The 15,421-nt window shown below is 43.9% G+C and overlaps 1 protein-coding gene across 6 annotated transcripts in view; it reads right to left on the reverse strand.

Annotated features, from left to right (window-relative positions):
* L1CAM (L1 cell adhesion molecule) overlaps window positions 1–15,206 on the reverse strand; it is a 671,411-nt gene extending 656,205 nt beyond the window's left edge. For 3 of the 6 annotated variants that reach the window (XM_077478852.1, XM_077478851.1, XM_077478850.1), the window contains exon 1: window positions 14,984–15,206. In XM_077478852.1, the coding sequence (XP_077334978.1) occupies window positions 14,984–15,191 (208 nt within the window). In that variant the 5' untranslated portion in view covers window positions 15,192–15,206. The remainder of the gene's footprint in view (window positions 1–14,983) is intronic. The other 3 variants (XM_077478853.1, XM_077478854.1, XM_077478855.1) reach the window with 3 other exon arrangements.
* Between the last annotated feature and the right edge of the window lie 215 nt (window positions 15,207–15,421).

The following is a 15,421-nucleotide window of genomic DNA, read 5'->3' on the forward strand; positions in this document are numbered from 1 at the left end:
AACTGACCCGGTTCAGGATAGATATGGGAAGTCTCCCAGGGGTCGAGGTGGGGGGGGAATGAGCATCCTTGGGAAGATTGCTAAAGAGGTTGTTTGGGTAGACATATGGAGGAATAAAATGATTGTATATCAGATCAATTAAAGGAGAAGTCCAGCCGAAGGTCGTTTGGCTGGACTTCTCCTATGGCTCACGGGAGTGCAATTAGTTTTGCACTCCTGTTACCTGTTTTCAGCAGAGCGGGGACTGAAGTCGACTCTCTGCTGATGCCACAGAAATCATTCCAGGCACCGCCTCATCCCAACAATGGAAGTCTGAATCTGCCAGGTGCCTGGACTGATACCCGTCTCAGCCTTTCAGTGAACCGCTGAGAGACTGAGACGGCCGCTCCCTGCCCCGCCACAGCTCAGCCCTCCAGTGAGTGAGGAGGAGGCAGAGCAGAGAGCTGCTGATTAACAGGCAGCAGCTCTCTGCTCGGGGAGCTGCGAGAACCAAGCCATCAGTGATGTTCGAACGCTTGATTCTCAGTACAGAGCCTGCGAGGGACAGATAGACCTAGGTAAGTATAAAACAAACAAAAAAAGGTATTTTAAGGTATTCCGGGAGGAAGATAATTAGGGTCTAATGGGACACTTTGAAGGCATATTTAAGGGGGCTTTGAGATCTACAATTTCATATATGTAGGCTCTTCTTTCAAAAACACCAGAATTTCAAGCAGGGAGGTCAATCAGGCAAGCTAATGCCACTTTTAATAAAACAGCAAACACCCACCCACTCAATATGGAAAACCTGTTATGAATATTACAGTACTTTACAATGTACACATCCACATTGTCATATACAGTGGAAGATATTGAGAGATATCGAGATCAACTGCAGTTCCCTAAGCTCACAGAAGATCAAGGCCAAATGATAAAAGAGGAGATCACTGAGGAGTTAGTGAGGATGGCTATCTCATCCCTGGCAACCGGTAAATCCTCTGGTCCAGATCGAATACCTTCAGAAGTATACGGTATCTATGATACATGGATATTATAGCACCGGTTCTATCCAGGTTAGGCCTTCTTGCGGGGAGTGTTGCCAGTTTCTATGTACGAGGCTACAAAGAAGCCAGATAAAGACCTGTGTGAGTGTGCCTCTTATAGACTGATCTCATTATTAAATCTAGACTATAATCCTATCGAAAATTCTCGCAAGACGGGTAAATATAGTTTTCCTGACGGACTCCATGTCAGCATATGTGTGGGTTAGCCCCGCCTCCATAACTACCCTATAACTACCCTATATTACCCCTCTCTCATAAATCTTTGCTCTGGGCCAAGGGCCATGTTCCTTTTCTATTCCCCTCCGTAGGACTGAGTAGATGGTTCTCCTACCTGAAGACATCTACCCTAAGATCAGGACCGGCCAAACGACCACAGGAGTCGCATCCCTCCGATAAGCGCTAGCTGTTAGCGGGGTAAGGAGTGTATAGGCAGAGTAGCGCTGAAGAGCTGGAGACCTGGCTGTTGGCAGGCAAGTGTGCACTGGCCAGATAGCCTAGCTGTTAGCAGGCGGCCTCCATCTGCTACAAGTCCAGTGTGTGTCTGTGTGTCTCCCAGCCTGGTACGAAGAGGTGGTGAGAATGTAATCAACTATTGTTATGGCAGCAGTGTTTGTTTAATCCAGGGGTGTCCAAACTTTTTTCATGGGGCCAGATTTGATGAAGTGAACATGAGTGTGGGGCGACCATTTTGCCTGACATTCTTTGAACCATTAAAATTCGATCTAAGTGTGTTCGTTCGAACACTAATATACTGCCCAAAAAGAATTCTATTGCCTTTGTGGCTGTGTATGAGTAAAGAGATGAGCTTAGGAGTGTTATTTGGATATACCATATTTATTGGCGTATAACACGAACCTTCAGGAAGTTTCAGGAAAAAAACCTTTCATATTAACCGCTTCCTGACCGGCGCACGACGATGTACTTCGGCAGAATGGCACGGACGGGCAAATGGGCGTACAGGTACGCCGCATGTCAGTCGGGACCCCTTTGAGTCCGACCGTGGGTCCCGCAGACTCGCTTGCCACGGGGGTGCCCACGATCGTCTCAAGAAGAGGAAGAACGGGGAGATGCCAATGTAAACCCCATTCTGCCTAGCAACAAGGGATCTCTGCTCCCAGTGATTGGAGCAGAGATCAGTGATCTGTTAAACACAGCCACGCCCACCACAGTTATAAACACGCCCCTAGGACACACTTAACCCCTACACTGCACCTCCTGGTTAACCCCTTCACAGCCTGTGTCATTTACACAGGAATCAGTGCATTTGTATAGCACTGATTGCTGTATAAATGACAATTGTCCCAAAAATGTGTCAAAAATGTCCAATGTGTCCGCCATAATGTGGCAGTCACAATAAAAAAAAAATTGCTGATCACCGCCATTACTAGTAAAAAAAAAATTATTAATAAAAATGCCATAAAACTATCCCCTATTTTGTAAACGCTACAACTTTTGCACCAACCAATCGCTTATTGTGATTTATTTTTACCAAAAATATGTAGAAGAATACGTATCGGCTGAAACTGAGGAAAAAAAAATGTTTTTTTATATCATTTTTGGGGGACATTTATTATAGCAAAAAGTAAAAAATAATGTTTTTTTTTTTTTTTTTAAATTGTCGCTCTTTTTTTGTTTATAGCGCAAAAAATAAAAACTGCAGAGGTGATCAAATACCACCAAAAGAAAGCTCTATTTGTGGGAAAAAAGGACGTCAATTTTGTTTGGGAGCCACATCGCACGACTGCGCAATTGTCAGTTAAAGCGACGCAGTGACGAATCGCAAAAAGTGCTCTGGTCTTAAATCAGCAAAATGGTCCGGTCTGAAAGTGATAAGTAAAGAACTGTAAAGCAAAATAAGGGTCGGTGCCCACCTGCAGCCTCACGAGTGCAATGAATGCAGCACCCCCATTGCCACGAATGCAGCCTCACCATTGCTATGAATGCACCCCCATTTCCATCAGTAAAGCACCCCATTGCCATGAATACAATACCCCCATTGCCTGGAATTCAGCACCCACCATTGCCAGGGCTACAGCACCCACCGTTGCCATGAATGCAGCACCCACCATTGCCAGGAATGCAGCGCTCACCGTTGCCAGGAATGCAGCGCCCACCGTTGCCAGGAATGCAGCGCCCACCGTTGCCAGGAATGCAGCGCCCACCATTGCCAGGAATGCAGCGCCCACCATTGCCAGGAATGCCGCGCCCACCATTGCCAGGAATGCAACATCTACAGTTGCGAGGAATGCAGCACCCACCATTGCAATCAGTGTATTCTGATTGATGCCCATCTATCTGCAGCCTTGAAGGGGACAGGGAGGGGGACGGGACGAGCGCCAAAATATTACATACAGGAAAAACTCCTGTTTTCTCGGCGACCTCTTTAATACAAAGTCCCACCTCCTATGATGGACAGAACAGTCGTCCAATGGCAATGCATGAGATGGGACTTCCTATTACAGAGGTTGCCGTGTAAAACAGGAAATTCTCCTGGGTGCGCGGCACTCGTCCCGCCTCCTCCCTGTCCCCTCCAAGGCAGCCAGCATATATGTCTTTTGTGGCCCCGGTGCTGGGAGATTGTTGGGGGCCACAAAAGATATACATTTCCAAATTACCAGGCGGGTCGTTCAAAACCAGGGCCGCGATTGGCCCGCGGGCCAGACTTTGGAAATGACTGGGTTTAACCAACGAAAAAAGACAGAAAATTTTGATAAAGTTTGTTATAAAATTTTGAAAGCAGGTCATTTTTATCCTTCATTGATGTGTGCTGATGAGGCTGCACTGATGGGCACTGATAGGCTGCAATAATAGGCACTGATAAGGTGACACTAATGGGCACTGGTAGGTGACACTGATAGGCAGCACTGATTGGTGGCAGTGATGAGGCACTGTTGGGCATTGATGGGTGGCACTGCTGGGCAAAGGTAGGTGGCACTGTGGGCACTGGTAGGTGGCAATGGTGGGCACTGATGAGGCTGCCACGGCTCTCTGTGTGAGGGACCGGTGTCAGCATGAGGGGAAAAAAATTACCAATTACTGATCTTCTGTTTTTATCACCAGCAGACCAGCACCTGGAGTCCCTAATCAAACGGGTCATGAGAGCATTTCTGCAGGAAAGGGAGGACCATCAGTCTCATTAACCCCCACCAGAAGCACAATGCACCAACAGGGGAGGGGCAAGGCCACGACATATGGCCTACAAACAGGCCTTAGCCTTAGCGTCTAAAGACATGGAAATCTGGATGGACAATGCAGAGACTCTCAGAGGCATCTCCAGTGAAGTGGCCAGGAGCTTGCCTAACCAGGAGCTCAGACTGGCTTCCGACATTCTGGGGGAGGCTTACATTGATGTAATCTGCCTAGTGGCTTGGGTTATGCTGTTGGCAGTTACTGCCAAGCAGTCCATGTGGCTCTGGCCATGGCTGGCTGATCCAGTTTCCGAGCAAGTTTAGTGCCGGATTCCCTTTGAGGGTGCTTCCCTCTTCGGCAACAAACTAGATACAGCCATAACTTGGGCCAAAGGTGGCAAGCAGAGAGGCGCGCAGCTACAAGCCTGGATTGGGAGTTTGCCAGATCCTGGGAAGCTAGGCAGTCTTCTTTCAAGAAACCCCCTAAAGGTGGTTCCGCCAGCAACTGGGAACCCACAAAGCCTTTTTGAGATTGGGCCCGCACAGGCATGCAATGGGGGGGGGGGGGGGCACGCCTTCTCCATTTTCGGCATGTCTGGATGGCCTCAATCCAGGACTTCTGGACCATCAGAACGGTCTCCTCAAGCCACGCCTGGGTCTTCAGCAGTGCTCCCAGGCTCAAAATCACCCCTACGTCTCTTCCACTCTCAGAAGAAAAAAAAGCAGACCCTATTAGCTTACGTAAACTCTTTGTTGGAACAAGGCACAGCTATTCCTGTTACGGACGACGAGCGAGGCCAGGGCATGTATTCACCCCTATTCATGGTACAGAAGAATGGCACATGGAGATTGGTCATAGTTTTGACCCATCTCAACCGCTTCATCAAAAAATAAAAATTCAAGATGCAGTCTCTGTACAGGATCCAGCAGTTTGTCGGAGACTGGTTAGCGTCTATCACTCTAAAAGACGCTTATTTCCACGTTTCGGTAGCAGTGGATTTTCAGTAGTTTCTCCATTTTGCTATAAGCCATCTGCACTTACAGTTCACCTGTCTCCCATTTGGACTAACAACATCTCCTTGTGTCTTCTCCAAAGTCTTGCTGGCGGTAGTGGCTCTGTCAAGGGGATTCGTCATCATCACTACTTCTTCTGGCACAAGACAAAAGTCAACTTCTAGAACAAAGGTCTGGTCATCTCCATGCTTCAAGATTTCCAGTGGCTCCTGAATCTAGAGAAGAGTCACCTGGAGCCCTCACAGTCCCTCATATTTCTCAGTGCCCACTTCGACACAGTAAGTGGCACCATCTCTCTTATCAAAGAGAAGGTTTATGTGGTCCAAAGCAGGATTCGTCTGAGACAGGGTGGAATCCAACAGCAGGTCCCTGCTACGGGAGGTAGAGCCAATTATGACCTGGGCTCAGAGGAACTTGTCCAACATTTCAACAGTCTATATACCTGGGATTCAGAATGTTCAGGCAGATTTCCTTTCCCAAGTTCGGATGAACAACGAGTGGGATCTCCACAAAGAGGTGTCCGGGTGGCTCTCGACCTCTTCGCCTCTCCAAGCAATAACAAGTTGGCAAAGTTACTACGCAAGGTTTCCGAGACCCCCAGGCCTATGGGATAGATGCACTCACGTATCAATAGAGGATCCCCAGGGCCTATGCCTTTCCTCCGGTGCCTGTGAATCTCCAGTTCCTATGTAGACTGAGAACAGAAAAGGTGGAAGTGGCAGCAATAATCCCTTTCTGGCCTAACAGGCCATGGTTTCCTCTCTTGACACTCCTCGGCTATTGGGACCCAGTTCCCCTGCAACCTAGGCCAGACCTACTGTCTCAGTGCACGGCACTACACCCGTCTATCTCACCTGCACCTCAGAGCTTGGTTCTTGATAGGGGAAGGCTTGAGACTCTAGGCTGCCCGGAAGAGGTCATTCCTACCCTCCTGAATGCTAGAAGGAGAACCAACAGGGTCTATGAGTGAATTTGGGTCAGATTCTCAGATCACATGTCTTCCAGGTCAACCCATATAGTGCCCCTGCAGTCCAGGACATTCTAAGCTTCCTGCAATCGGGGCTAGACCTAACAATATCGGTCAGCTCCCTCTGGGTGCAGGTATCGGCCATCTCGGCTTTCACAGGAGTATCTTGGGCCAAACACTCCCTCCTCCGCCAATTTTTCAAGGAGCTGTCCGACTCAGGCCCCAGTGGAATTGCCCTCTTGTTCTGGAGCTGCAGCTCAGATCAGTTCTTGACAAATCACACTAACCACAAAACCAGCTTTCTGGTGGCCTTCACTTCCGCAAAAAGTGTATCTGAAACTAGGGACCTGGGTTCAAAGGAGACTTTTCTAACTTTCTTTCCAGATAGAGTGTTGCTAATCCCCATGCTGGGTTCGAACTCTAAAGTGACCACAATTTTCCATCAAGAGATTGTGTTTGCCACCTTCAGATCAGAGAATATCCTTGATGTGGGAGACTCTCTAAAGCAATATCTGGAAGCCACGGCTCCCTTTCGTCAATCAGATTTTCTCTTCATCCTCCTCCATGGAAAGAACAGAGGAATGCGGGCCTCCGTTAGATCCATTGCTGCATGGATTGTTCAGGCTGTTCAATGGGCTTGACAAAGTGCAGGGCTTGGCTCCTCTGGAAGCGGTGATGGTGCATTCAACCTGGAGAATTTTGGACATCTTGGGCAGCTTCAGGACATGTCATTCCCAAAGTAATCTGCAGGGTGGCATCCTCGTCTTCTATCAACACGTTTATGTTCCATTACAGTGTTGAACCAGCTACTTTATCTTCGATCAATTTTAGTTTGCAAGTACTGTCAATTGACAGTGTTAAATAAATTTTCTTTGTTCAGCATTTGCCCACCCGGGTGTATACGGAGAGTTATTTCCTACACCTATGCTGCCATGGAGTCTGTCAGGAAAACGGAAAATCTCCTATCAGTAACTTACCATAATTTTCGTTTCCATGGCAGCAGGAGTCCCCTCCCAATGCCTGGAGCAGGCTAGTTACGGAACACGGCCCTTGGCCCAGAGCAAAGATTTATGGGAGAGGGGTCCTATACGGTAGTTATGGAGGCGGGGCTAACCCACACGTATGCTGCCATAGAGTCTATCAGAAAAAGAAAATTATGGTAAGTATCTGATAGGAAATTTTCCATTATTTAATCTATCATCCAGAGTGTTCAAACAGGTTTCATGCCAGGGAAACCAACATTTCCAACATTTCCCTAGGCTTACCTATAGGTTAAAGTGGTTGTAATGGTTTAACAGCTACTTTAAACCCCCTTTCTAACCAGGCCAATTTTCAGCTTTCAGTGCTCTCACATTTTGAATGGCAACACTGTACCTATGTGAAGATTTTTATCATTTTTTTCACACATATAGAGCTTTCTTTTCGTTGTATTTAACCACCACTGAGTTTTTTATTTTTTGCGCTATAAATGAAAAAAAGGCCAAACATTTTGTAAATAAATGCATTTTTCATCGTTTCGGTTATACAATTTTGCATATTTGTAATTTTTCTTCATAAATACCGATACATATCTTTGGTAAAAATAACCCAAATAAGCATATATTATTTGGTCTTTGTGAGCCCAGGTTCACATTGATTGGTTTGAAATTTCATACCCGCAATATCAGTACGACTTCAGGAGCAATTTCAGAGACATCTGTGTGGGTTCCTGCCACACCTCAAGGTTTTCAAAGAGCAGAAATTGTGAACCAGTGACCAAAGAGGACATCTGGAAATTTCTGGGCCTAATAATTCTTCAGGGAGTGGTGGTGAAACCCCTGCAGAAGTGGTATTGGACAACCAATAAATTACTAGCCACTCAATTGGCACAGTCATGTCTGAGTACAAATTTTCCCTGATAATGAAATATTTGCACTTTGAAAACAATGAAAAATTTGACAAAACGACTCATCCAGCCTCCAAACTCAAGAAGATGTGGGAGGTATATCAGATGATTATGAAAAATTTCCAACAGAGCTATGTGCCAGATAGAGACATCAGCATAGACGAAAGTCTAATGGCCTACAAGGGAAGGCTCAGCTGGATACAATATATAGCATCAAAGAGGGCACGATTTGGCGTAAAACCTTTCATGCTATGTGAATCAAGCACTGGTTATATTTGGAATTCTGTCCTATACACCAGTAAAGGAACCAAATTCCACTAAAAATACAGTCATTATGGAATGGCAACCTCCTCAATTTGTTAACTGATTGAGCCATTGCTGAATCAGGGCTATTGTGTAACCACAGATAATTTTTACACATCTCCTGAACTCTGTGAGTTCCTTCTACAGAACAGAATGGATGCCTATGAAATCATTAGGGCTAACTGGCGTGACATGCCACCAACCCTTGGCAATAAGAACCTCAAGACAGGAGAAATGGTTGCCTGGCAGAAAGGCAAAATTATGGCACTGCGATGGCGTGACAAAAAAAGATGTGTGCCTAATGAGTACAATCCCTAACACCTCCGCTGTCATGTTACACACAAAAGGTGGGAAAGACATCATGAAACCATGTGACAGTGACAAGCATGTGGTTCATGCTGACTTTGTTTGGAAAGTTGCAGAGAGTATCTTTCTGGACCACCAAACACCAACGGCTGCAAACAGAGCTGGATGTCGTGCTGCTGGTGTTGTCAACCCGGAATGCCTGACTGGTCATCACTTTATAGACCACATCCCACCAACTGAAAAAAAGGCAGCGCCCACAAGGATATGCGTAGGTTGTTGCTCAAAGCATGATGACACTGGAAGGAAAATCTGAAACCAGATTCTAGTGTCCTGATTGTGACTTTGGACTTTGTGCAATCCCATGTTTCAAAATGTACCATACCCGGGATGTTTACTGAAGCAATATATCTAGTAATATTGCACCCTTGTTTGGCCCAAAAAAATGTCAGTGTTTTTGATTTGATTATATTGACTAAAATGTATTATTATTATATATTATTTGTTATTATTTATACTTATTATATTATAATTTATGATTTTATGTTTCAAAATTCATCATACCCGGGAGGTCTACTAGACTCTGGTTTGGACATATTTAAGTGAGCTATTCCTAAGAATTACAGGCCTACAATATAAAATGCCAGATTTCCATACAAAATAATTCTACCGCTTTCAGCACCTAAAATCCAACATAATCATACCGCCAGGGAGGTTAAATATCAGGAAATTTACATTACTCTACAGCCAAAGGATGCTTTAAAAGCCACCCTCAGCAAATCAATGGATGAAAGCAGTTAATCAAATACTACCTTATGAAAAGATAATGTATGGGCATAGAAGAGTGACAGAAATATCATAAGATATGGGCTGTATGGATTACGGTAATTCTAATGTTCCTTTGGATAGGAATGGAAGATAAGTTGTAAATAGTCAAGATTAGGAAAAGGGAGACATAGTTATAGTAATGGAAGGCAAGGGAAAGAAAAAAAGAGGAGAGAAGGAAAAAAACTGAAAAGAATGAATATGTATAAATGTTATAAGGAGGTGTAGATAAATGGCTAACAGCAGCAACCAGATTACAGGTTGTATGATTAGTTATTAATTGTTTTGAGAGTTTTGAATGAGAGTGGGCAGTAGGGCAGTATTCCAACATGATAACGACCAGAAACACAGCTCCAAAACGACCATTGCCTTGCTAAAGAAGCTGGGGGGTAAAGGTGAGGGCCTGGCCAAGCATGTCTCCAGACCTAAGCTCTATTGAGCATCCTCAAATGGAAGGTGGAAGTGCAAGGTCTCTAACATCCACCAGCTCTATGATGTCATCATGGAGGAGTGGAAGAGGACTCCAGTGGCAAGCTCTGGTGAACTCCATGCCCTGATGCCCAAAAGGGTTTAGGCAGTGCTGGGAAAATAATGGTGGCCACACAAAATATTGTCACTTTGGGCCCAATTCGGACATTTTCATTTAGGGGTGTACTCACTTTTGTTGCCAGCAGTTTAGACATTAATGGCTGTGTGTTGAGTTATTTTGAGGGGACAGCAAATTTACACTGTTATACAAGCTGTACACTCACTACTTTACACTGTAGCAAAGTATCATTTCTTCAGTGTTGTCACATGAAAAGATATAATAAAATATTTACAAATATGTGAGGGGTGTACTCACTTTTGTGAGATATTGTACATGGATATAGATATTCACTATTATTCTTTTATGGAATTGCCATGAATTAAGTATTTAACATATATTAACAGTACTGAATGAGGTCTTCCACGTAAATTAAAGATAACTACACCCTTAAAGAGGAAGTAAACCCTGATGGGTTTACTTCCTCTTTGTCTCCCTGCAAAGGTAAAGCATAATGGGCTACTATGCATCGCATAGTAGCCCATTATGTGTCACTTACCTGACACAGGAGCCAGCGAGGTCACCACTGTCCCCTGTAGTCCGGAGCGTCCATCTTCTTCCGGGTGTCGCTGCTCCGGCCACTCAGAGCGCCGGAGCAGCGATGACGTCACTCCCGCACATGCGCATGGGAGCCGCCACTAACAGCATATCGCCGTTAGCAGCGGCATGCTGCTAATGGCAATAGTGCACCTGCGTGCCGCTGTCTACGTCGCATGCGCCATAGACAGCTGTCACTGACTTTTACTAAATATCTCCTAAACCGTGTAGGTTTAGGAGATATTTCTTGGACCTACAGGTAAGCCTTAATCTAGGCATACCTGTAGGTCAAAGTGGTTTGTAAGGGTTTTAAACCACTTTAATAAACACCTAGGATATGACAGGGAAGTATAGATGCTATTTTTCTCTACTGGTGGTAACAAAAAATATCACTTTGGTTCTCTTTACATGGTATAAGCAAGGCTGTAAGTGGGCATTTTGAGGTGTTCCAACTTGTGACAGCAAGATAAAATGATGTTATATCTTTTATTCATACCCAGTCCAAATTTGGGATGTCTACATCTGAATCCTATTGATCTGCTTTTTTTGTCACTTTAGTCCCCTTGATGCATGGGAGGGCCCCCCTTGATCACTTAGTACCCCTGTGCCTGCCTTTTATAGGGAATTGTCTGGCCACACCTGATGAGTCAGGAAATGTAAATACAGGGTCTATGTGGGTCTATGTGGTACCACAAATATCCAGGTTTCTTTTTTATCTTCTTTTGCCTATTTACCAATGTTTTAGTCCTTGGGCCTTCAACCTAAATACATATTTTTTTATTTTTGAATGGTATGGTTAAATTGGGCGAATCTAGGGCAAATGTGTGAAATCCTTACAAAATGTAGGCTGACCATACACTGTACAATCTGATTGTACAATCCTTAAAGTGGTTGTAAACCCTTACAAACCACTTTGTCCTACAGGTAAGCCTAGATTAAGGCTTACCTGTAGGTCCAAAAAATATCTCCTAAACCTACCGTAGACAGCGGCACGCAGGCGCACTGAGCGAGCCGCAGTTAACGGCGATATGCCGCGAGTGGCGGCTCCCGTGCACATGCGTGGGAGTGACGTCATCACGGCTCCGATGAATGACAGCACCGGAGCAGCAAGACCCACCAAGAAGATGGAGGCTCCAGACTACAGGGGACATCGGTGACTTCGCTGGCTCCTGTGTCAGGTAAGTGACACATTATGGACTACTATGTGATGCATAGTAGTCCATTATGCTTTACCTTTGCAGGGAATCAAAGAGGAAGTAAACCCATAAGGGTTTACTTCCTCTTTAATTTTCTTAATGGGGGCCATACACACTTTTTTTTTAATCTGATCAATGTGTGATTAAATCAAAACAATAAAATAGGCCTAATTTCTCTTCTGAATGATTTAGGCTCCATTTAGATTTAGAAGCACTGAGATGCTATGTTCATGAGCTTGATGGTATTTCAGTTGATCAGACTTTGAGACTGTATGGTGAAAACGGAGATTTGATCGATAACATACATTCATATCTTCCTACTATTTGAAGCGATTTGAAACACGCTTCCTTTCGTGTGTCATATCAATTGAATTGGTTGTTGACTATAGATTGATAATTCCTATTAGCAGAGATTGACTGAAAAAGAAAACGAACATTTATCGAAGCGTGCATGGCCACCATTAACATTAAGGCTGGGTTCACACTATCTTCGCATGCAGCTCACAGCAGAGGCTAAATTCGGACTTGAAAATGGACAAAATGACACACAGGACCCCTGTGCAAATTCCCACGGAGATGTGTGAACCAGATCCATAGAGCCATTTAAAATCTCCTGCTATTGTGAATTGGATGCGGGTTCTCAATAGTGTGAACCCAGCCTTAGACCTCTTTCACATTGGGGCGTTTTTCAGGCGCTTTTGGGATAAAAATAGCGCCTGTAAAGCGCCTGAAAAACGCCTCCCCTGCAGCCCCAGTGTGAGAGCCTTTCACACTGGGGCGGTGCACTTGCAGGACGTTAGAACGTTAGAAAAAGTCCTGCAAGCAGCGTCTTTGGGGCGGTGGAGGAGCGGTGTATACACCACTCCTCCACTGCCCCTGCCCATAGAAATGAATGGGCCGCACTGCTGAAGCGCTGGAAAAGCGATTCTTGGGTGCATTTAACCTTTTCTCCACTAGCGGCCTGAAAAGCGCCTCCAAAACTAGCGGCGCTTCAACGCTAACGCCCGACATGGCTCAGTGTGAAAGGGCTTTTACCAAAATGATGTAATAGTACACACCTAAACAATCCATTTAATTTGTATCATGTCAGGCAGGCCCTTACACTACATAGTTAACGGTCTGATTGTACAATCTCATTTAAATATCCCCAGACTATACAATCCATTTCATATCTATTCAAACACAAAGGCCCTTACATAACATAGTTGTTGGTAGATCAAAAGCAAATTGTACAGTGTATAGTTATGGTGGCCATACACAGAAAAATTATATTATATTATATATATATATATATATTATTATTATATATATTTAATATATATATTAATATATTATGATATATATTTATATATATATATTATATGATTGCATTGTTGATAGCGTTATCATAACAAAAATATGATCAGAAGATCACAAAGATTTTTTTTAATGCGCCATACACTTAGGCCCCTTTCACACTGGGGTGGTTTTCAGGCGCTACAGCGCTAAAAATAGCACCTGAAAAAAACGGCCCCTTTCACTCCAGTGGAGCGGTGCGCTAGCAGGACGGTGAAAAAAGTCCTGCTAGCCGCATCTTTGGAACGGTTAATGGAGCGGTTTATTCACCACTCCTAAACCGCTCCTACCCATTGAAATCAATGGGACAGCGCGGCTATACTGCCGGCAAAGTGCTGTTGCAGCGGTGCTTTGCGGGCTGTTTTAACCCTTTTTCGGTCGCTAGCGGGGGTTAAAACCACCCTGCTAGCGGCCGCAGACTGCCACTAAAACGATGGTAAAGCGCCGCCCCAGTGTGAAAGGGGCCTTAATGATCATATGAAATTATCTACTTTCCAATGATTGGATTTTCTGTCCAATCTAATCAGAATAATATTAACAAATCGATCAATGACATGGTGCGTTTTTTTTTTTTTTCTATAATTCATAGATGTGATCATATTATCCAATTTTGTGAAGAATAGATTGATCGGATCGTTACATGTATGCCCAATGCTTTGAGAGCCATACATGTAACGATTTGATCAAACTAGATTATAGATTGTAAAAGGAGGGAACAGGTATTTGGGCCCGCCTTCATGGGCTTGCAGCAGCCCCGCCTCCTCCCTGCTCGAATTTCAGAACTTAGGTCAGGTGATACAGTATAAATATTTAGGTTACTGTCACTTTAAGATTTTGAGGTAAAAAATGTTAACCAATTAGAAGCCATGGAAGCTTCTGGAAACCTTAGGACCCTTATAAATATTTTTTGTCTGACAGGAATTTTCACATTTGGTCAAGCTTTGGAAAAGGAGCTACCCTCCCTTCCCTCCCTTGTCACTGGCACTATATGTGGTATGGTCACCCTGGGTGTTTAGGGGTGGGAAATTTAATGTTATTTTAATTCATTTGGCTCGAGTTCTAATAACTGAGCTTATTGATAGATTTCATTTTACTTGAATAGTTATGGTTGAATAAAAAAGATTTTTTGAAATATTATATAATTTTATGCAAACCAATAATGTGCCGTGGCCATTACTTATGCCAATATGTTGTTGTTTTTCTTATTTATAGTTTAATTCAAGGAATTTTTCGAAATAAATTATAGAGAAATGTTCCATTTTGGGGTGTGGGCTGTGTGCAATCCCATAGAGATTATACAATCAGATTGTATAGTGTATGATGGCCACCTTGACACTTTCTACTACTAAATATATATGGTTTATACATATACAGCTCAAAAATAGTTAAATACTATCAGACAATAAATATATATATGTATATACTATCATATTATATTATATATATATATATACACATACACTATCATATTATATATCAGCCAGATACATTTTGCAATGCATGTGCTATGTAAATTATTCAATAATACACCATGCCCAAAAGCAAGTCATGGTCCCATATCCATGGCCATTGTGACACTGACCATACTAGACAATTTTCCGCCCTGTTCATGTATTGTTCTAATACATTAGGTGGAAAACACCCTCCCAGCATTAGATTGGGAAACATTCTTACCTAATTTTCTTCACCAGAAAAAAGGATAAAGGAAGCAGACAATACAATGGTAGAGGGCATGCAAATGAGATGGAGTATGTCCATTCAACTGACACATAGCAGCTAATATGGGATAAATCACTGTATGTTTAAAGACAAATGCTAAACCTAAGATCGGATATGGTAGAGAAAGGAAGGTCGAGCTTACCTGATAAAAGACAAAAGAATGATAGGGGATGCTGTGCCTCTCCTCCGTGATCTGGGTGTGCTTCTTCGGAATACAGCAAAAGGGAGCAGCAGTATGATCGCTGCTGTAGAGACACAAACCCACACAGTGATATCATCGGCTGAGCCTGGATCCTTTGCTCCTCCCCTCTGTGATGCTGCTGCTGCTGCAAGATAAAGACAAGGAGCATCACTTAGCTGTCCACTCCTAAATTGAACGTTGTTTTATCACGATGAGTTGGAACAACAATATAGGAAAAGGCCCCCTTTACAGACGGTCTATCTAGCATCTGACACCCTTTGGAAACGTCGGTTCCCTTCCCACCTCTTTTTGCAGGTTTATGCTATTGCATGCATATACCTTTTATAAGAATAGGGGAATAGTAGGGGGCTCTTGTTGCATCATCATCACCCTGCTAGG

Source organism: Lithobates pipiens, unplaced genomic scaffold (genome assembly GCF_037356315.1).
Source record: "Lithobates pipiens isolate NorthernLeopardFrog02 unplaced genomic scaffold, aLitPip1_a1.2 Scaffold_1, whole genome shotgun sequence".
Classification (NCBI taxonomy): Eukaryota; Metazoa; Chordata; class Amphibia; order Anura; family Ranidae; genus Lithobates; species Lithobates pipiens.